Below are 6937 nucleotides of genomic sequence, written 5' to 3' on the forward strand. Positions count from 1 at the left end.
GAAGAACCTGTGAGGAAACCAAAACTAATTCTTCGCTGATGAAGGGGGTGGCGATTGGGGAACATTTTGAGGCTCATTACGCTGTATAGAGGCTTTTCGTTGTTGGGGCCCTATATGTCCACTTACCGGGTCGATCCGATCGCTGAGAACATAAGGAGCCTTCCACATTGCCCTTGATCTCTTTGCATTTTCTCGTAGGTGAGAGGCGTGCGACACTATCGTAGCAGGTAGTGCCCGACACTGCTGTTGGGGCACTATCTGCTAACATACCTGGGCGCTCTTGGTCGATCAGGGGCCCTCCACCGATCCTTACCATTGGCCCGAAAAGCTCTATACGCTTTTGCCGGAGCCCCATATGCCGGAGTACGGCCAGTTGCTCATGGGTCGTTCATATTAGTCTCGGGTTCTTTTCACTTGCTCCGAGGGTCTTGTGCTGTTGCAGGGGCCTATTTAAGGTAAGGCAGCGAGCCACTCGATGCTCAAGGGCCCCATGCGTTGATCTAGAACTCTTTCCCCTTGATCTCATTTGCGGAGAAGCCTTCATTCCTATCGGGTCCCTTTCTGTTAATTTGCGCGGGCAATCTTGATCACACAGAAGCATTAATGCACGCCCACTGGTGTAGGGTAATCTCCCTTAGCTCAGAGGGCCCTGTGCTCTGGCTAGGATCCTATATGTCAGCCTGCCGGACACTCCTGGTCGTTCAAGGACCCACCACGTTCGTCTCAGGCTCTTCTCGCTCGCTCTGAGGATCCTTTGTTTGTTGACGATTCCTCTTTGTTGTTCTGCCGCGGCATCCATGATCGCTCAGGTTTTATCTTTATCGGCCTTGGTGCCTCAGCCTTAGAGCAGCTGCCAGATGTGCGCCAATTAATTTTTACGCGCCCTTGCTGAACAGGATTTTGCGTGCCGCCAAAGCTGTGTGTCGTTTTTGGTTGTTGAATTTGTGACCCCTTTTATCCTTGTACATCACGTTCTTAATCCATTTTAAAAGCTAGAATATTTTGTGCTACTTCATAGTAAACAAAACAAAACTCTTTTTCAATCATCAGCCACCAGCTGATCACATCGACCAGCGAATTAGCTGTAAATAGGCTAGGAATAAAGCTCTTACTTGACTTTAATGGCATTAAGCAGCCAACCTTAGCTTCTTTTTCCATGCTGTTTTCAGAAAAAAACTTAGCCTCAAACTGACAGGATTTACCATGATCTGGAGTAAGTGAATAAGCTCCATGTATGTGTATACGCAGCACACCAAATTTTTTAAGGCTGCGCGCGGTAAGATTGGTTTCCGTACAAAAACTAACATTCCAAAATTCTTGCAATTTAATGCTTGTAATGCAAATATTTTTGGAGTTGCCCTAAACTCAAGAGGGGCCCCACAATGTTGCGTAGCTCCCCCCCCCCCCCTTTGACGAAATCCTGGATCCGCGATTGACCAAGTTTGAAGGTGCTTTCATCAGCCATTTCGTCGCGGTCCCACAGGACTGCTGTGAGACGCCCGGCTATGCGTAGCGTTTCGGCCCCGGTCAGCTGCTGTGTCACGCGACTGCCGGCAGTGGCTGGGTGTACGGCATCCGTGGAGGTCCTAATGGCACCGGCCGTATGCTGCCAGGTTCGCCGCGCCGCCGCAGATGGTGGCCAGCTTCAACAAACACTCGCAGCCTGTGAAGACCACGGACCGCGTGCCCGAGTGGACGCCGGGTGGCGCCGACTGTATCGTGGGGGACCAGGTAAGCCGTGCCCACCTGCGGCTCGAGAGCCGCCGCGTGCCAGGACACCCCAGCACCGGCGGGCGCTCGTGGGTCTTCAGCGGACTGCCAGTGTCGCACTGGTATTCCACCAGTGATCATATTAGACTGATCGTCATCCAAAACACGGCGACACTTTGCGAGCCTCACGGATGCGGATATTCTGCATGCCTTCGGCGGGCACTGACTGTACATGCGCAAGTTTGACCCTGCAGTTAAGAACTTGAGCATGTATAGCCAGAGTTCTGGCCCTGCAGGCCAGAACTTGAGCATGTATAGCCAGAGTTCTGGCCCTGCAGTTCAGAACTTGAGCATGTATAGCCAGAGTTCTGGCCCTGCAGTCCAGAACTTGAGCATGTATAGCCAGAGTTCTGGCCCTGCAGTCCAGAACTTGAGCATGTATAGCCAGAGTTCTGGCCATGCAGTTCAGAACTTGAGCATGTATAGCCAGAGTTCTGGCCCTGCAGTCCAGAACTTGAGCATGTTTAGCCAGAGTTCTGGCCCTGCAGGCCAGAATTGGACAGTTGCTGATAGTTCCAACAACTTCCCTCCTGTTGCTGACTGTGTGCGCCACCCTTCCTCCACGCATTGTTCTGTGTGTGGACAGGTGCTGACGCTGGACTGTTCTGTGTGTGGACAGGTGCTGACGCTGGACTGTTCTGTGTGTGTGTGGACAGGTGCTGACGCCGGATTGTTATGTGTGGACAGGTGCTGACGCAGGACTGTACTCTGCGTGTGGACAGGTACTCACGCTGGACCCCAGCTGCCCGTATAACGTCCACTTCCCGATGCGACGCGGCCGGCTGAACCTGCACAGCGGGCCGGGCGGCTCGCGCTCCTCGGTCATGGCCGACCTGGAGGTCATCTGGCTGCACTGCATCGAGCGGCTGCTGGGCATCACCAGGGCAGAGCTGGAGGTGAGCGGACGCCGGGGGCAGCGGCGGCCGGACCGCCGGCGCCGCTCGGACCCCGGCTCCAGGGCGGCGGTCACCTGGTGCGCGGCTTATTAGCAGCGGATGGCGCGCTGTGGGCTTGGGGCGGGTCCTGGATCCATGGCTGGGTATTGTGCGCTTGGTGTGTTGCTCTGGACTTGATCTTTCTGTTCTTGTGGGCTTTCGCCTTGGAATAATATTTTGTAGCCGATGTTCATGTGGCGGTGGTGCTATTCCCAGATGAAGGCTCTTTGTGCGGCGTATGGGTCTATTCTGTATCTTTTGGCTGATGTTGCTCCTGTAGCGCGTGGGTCTCAAGCTCGTCATCGATGCTTATTGTGCGGCATGTGGCCATCAATCTTCTGAACGAACTTGCTCGTGCGACGTGTGGCAATCGATCTCAGTCTCCTCTTGCTTACGTAGCGTTTGGGTCTCTGGACTTTCTGCTCTTTGTTGTTGCGGCGTTCGGCTGTAGGTCGTCCGGCCGACCTTGTTCGCGCCTTGTGTATCTGCAGCGTGGGGTCGGAGTGTGACTGCCGATGCTCTGGCCGACTGCGTTAATATGACCCCCGGGTGAGACTGGTGGGCGTGGCGAGCGGCGCGACATGGTGGCACCAGGGCGACAGTGATAGCCTCTCTGTCGCACCAGGACTGCCGAGTCGTCCTGGTGCTGCCCTGTGTCTACGACCGAGCCACCGTCAAGGCGCTGGCCGAGCTGCTGGTCAACGGACTGGGCTTCGCCTCCTTCTTTCTGATCCAGGTGAGTGCCGCCGCCGACGGACTGGACTGCCCCGCTCCGCCGCCGCCTACACGGACGGAGCGGACCGTGCCGCTCTGCTCCACCGCCACCCAATACCGACGGACTGTACTGCCCTGCTCCGCCGCTGCCCAATACCGACGGACTGTACTGCCCTGCTCCGCCGCCGCCCAATACCGACGGACCGTGCCGCCCTGCTCCGCCGCCGCCCAATACCGACGGACTGTACTGCCCTGCTCCGCCGCTGCCCAATACCGACGGACTGTACTGCCCTGCTCCGCCGCCGCCCAATACCGACGGACCGTGCCGCCCTGCTCCGCCGCCGCCCAATACCGACGGACCGTGCCGCCCTGCTCCGCCGCTACCCGATACCGGCGGACTGTACCGCCCTGCTCCGCCGCCACCCAATACCGACAGACTGTACTGCACTGCTCCGCCGCCTCCCAATACCGACGGACCGTGCCGCCCTGCTCCGCTGCTGCCCGATACCGGCGGACTGTACCGCCCTGCTCCGCCGCTACCCAATACCGACGGACTGTACTGCCCTGCTCCGCCGCTGCCCGATACCGACGGACTGTACTGCCCTGCTCCGCCGCCGCTATACACCGACGGACCGTACTGCCCTGCTCCGCCGCCGCCCAATACCGACGGACCGTGCCGCCTTGCTCCGCCGCCGCCCAATACCGACGGACTGTACTGTCCCGCTCCGCCGCTGCCCGATACCGACGGACTGTACTGCCCTGCTCCGCCGCTGCCCGATACCGACGGAGTGTACTGTCCTGCTCCGCCGCCGCCCGATACCGGCGGACTGTACCGCCCTGCTCCGCCGCCACCCAATACCGATGGACCGTACTGCCCTGCTCCGCCGCAGCCCAATACCGACGGACTGTACTACCCAGCGCCGCCGCCTCCGCCCAACACCGACTGCCCTGTTTGCGTGCTGTTCGCTAACTCGCAGACGGCACACATTCCAGGATAGCAAAGCTGCGTTTCTGATGACACATGTATTCGGACGATCGGTTGCATTGGTCGTATTTGGGCACATCTTGCAAATCGGCTCCAATACATCGCCGTCGATGCGATGATGTCACCGAACGCTGCACTGTCCGCTACAACGAAATAGAAGCTTACATTGCACGGAAAACGATGAAATGCGAACATAGCAGTCTCACTGACAGCGCATTGCTTCTAACCCTCTACATAAAAAGCTGTTCGGTCTCGACTGTTCGACTGGGCGCCGGCGGTCGCCAGGGGTCCCATCCACGGCTGCCTGTCCCGCCAGCTGAACACTCACTGCACAGTAGCCTAGTGCGCTGTGCGGAAGCTGTTCGCTGCTACTTGCGCGCACTTCTACACCAATGAATGGTGTGCGCCATGCGCGCCACATTTGCAGGTCCTGTCGCCAATCACCGCGTCGGACTATCGGTCCAGGAGTGGTCATAACTGGACTCCCAGTGACCACACTGTGGCGCCATCCACGCATCACAGCATCTGAACAACGCAAAACACCAGCAGGCCGTCGCGCGTCACACATGCTCATCACAGACCATTCAGCTTGAAAGACGACACAGGATCTGGCGCAGCCAGAACGCCGCACCAGCGTGGGGAGCCGCCCGCCCAGGCCGTGCCACGGGCGCCAGCCGCCACCGGGTGGACTGCACGGACGACCGACAGCCAGCGGGCGGACCGGCGCCGCGGCCAGCCTCTTAACCCGGGCACACGGTCGCTCGGAGGCCTGCACGAGCGGCACTGGCCGCACTTAAACTACTGGCTTGCATTGAACGAACGAGGCAGTGCTGTGGCTCACCAAGCTTCTCGTGCTTGTCTTTTCCGTTCGTCGCTGACTGTGGTCGGCGCCGCGACTGCTGCAGCGCGCTCTTACCCATTGGTGCGGCCGGGGCCGTGAAGACGCGGGGTTGGCGGAAGCGAGACTGCCCCCGTCCTGCTTCCTCTCATTCCACGCTGTATGAGGAGCTCCACACGACCAGGGATGTGCTCACTCCACGCCTTGTCCCTTTTTACCCACAGCCATGCCGCCAACCGTAGACCGTAGCTCCCTCCCGTCCTGCCCGGCCCACAAAACCGTGTGCGCGTCGCAAGCGCGTGAGAATAAGCTTACGCTCCGTGACAGAAAGCGGGAGCTGACCGATACGATGGCCATGGGTCGCATTAGCACGGCCTAACCGGAACCGACCCACTCCACGTCGCCGTCTTTCTGTCGCCGTTTTCCATCAAAGCACGACATACCGGGCTGCAATGTTCGGTTGGGTGCCCACCGGAATGCACAGTGCGAAGCGGCGGTTGTGTCATCACGCTGGCCGAACCCCGATTAAAGGCCGTCAATCCACTCCCCGACTGTCTTCGGTCGCGCTCCGTGTCGTAGCGCGCTCTGGCGGCCGCAGCGCGGACACCGGGCCCGCGCCGCGCCCTCCCCTCCGCGGGTGCGTACCGTCCTCGATCAAGGACGCCGCGCGGGGACGCTGCGCCGCCGCCGCCGCCGGCCGAACAGCCGCCGGAGCCAGTGGCGGCGCGGCGCCGGCCGGCCGCCGCAGCCGAAGTCGTCGTCGCGGCGCGCCAGGCCGCGCGGGCCCGCGTTCAGACCGCAGAAGCCGCTGACCGGGCTCCAGCAGTCGGCCGGGTTGCCCCAGCGGCCGCGGTACTGCAGCCAGTGCGGCTGGGCGCGCGACAGCAGCACCAGGCGGCGCCAGCTGCGCCAGGCGGCGCCGCGGTCCGTCACGTCCACCAGACGTGGCGCCAGCCGGCGGTACACGTGCTCACCTGCCGGCCGAGACGCGTCAGAGCCAGCGGGCGGCGCGCTGTGAGGACTGGGATCAAGTGAGACATCACTGGAGGGCGCCTGCAGCTGCCGTGGCAGGTACAGCAGCACCGGTACACACGGTCCGCTGATCGGACCCGGTTTGGTCTGGACTTCACAGTAATGTCCTATCCTGGGGGAGAGCTGAGATGACGTTCCACAGTGTCACACCGACCGTGTCACTCACCCGTCGTCGGCCAGAGGCCATGCGAGCCGCGGGCCACGTACAGCACCGGGTGTGTGCCGTCCATCTCGACCTGTGGAGGACGCCCGGTCAGACGGGCGCGGCGGCGGTCGGTCCTCTGCTGCCGCGCCAGCCGCGGCGGTCGAGTCTCACCCCGACGCCGCCCCGCCCCGCACCGTGCGTCGCGCCGGCGGCTGGACACCGGCGGCCCATGAACGCAGCATCCACCGCAAACCGTGAGGCGGCGCTGGGAGACTGAAGGTGCACGGGTGCCATCGTTTTACTAGAAGCTGAGGTCGAAGAGACTGAGATTGAGCCTGAGCCGGAGCCGGAGCCTGAGCCTGAACCCGAGCCTGAGCCTGAGCCTGAGCCTGAGCCTGAGCCTGAGCCTGAGTGCGCTTTTGGAAGCTCGCCTGTGAGATGGCAGGACCCTGTCAGCCTGCACTGGCATAGGTGATCTGCCACAGTGCTCTCTCTCTCTCTCTCTCTCTCTCTCTCCT

The 6937-nt window shown here is 60.8% G+C and overlaps 1 protein-coding gene across 1 annotated transcript in view; it reads left to right on the plus strand.

Moving 5' to 3' along the window:
* Arp8 (Actin-related protein 8) overlaps positions 1–6937 on the plus strand; it is a 28096-nt gene that overhangs the window by 4424 nt on the left and 16735 nt on the right. The window contains exons 5-7 of the mRNA XM_037222997.1: positions 1614–1731; positions 2493–2666; positions 3331–3441. Coding sequence (XP_037078892.1) covers positions 1614–1731; positions 2493–2666; positions 3331–3441 — 403 coding nt within the window. The remainder of the gene's footprint in view (positions 1–1613; positions 1732–2492; positions 2667–3330; positions 3442–6937) is intronic.

The sequence above is a fragment of the Pollicipes pollicipes genome, unplaced genomic scaffold (genome assembly GCF_011947565.3).
Source record: "Pollicipes pollicipes isolate AB1234 unplaced genomic scaffold, Ppol_2.1 Scaffold_4881;HRSCAF=5763_pilon_pilon_pilon, whole genome shotgun sequence".
NCBI lineage: Eukaryota > Metazoa > Arthropoda > Thecostraca > Pollicipedomorpha > Pollicipedidae > Pollicipes > Pollicipes pollicipes.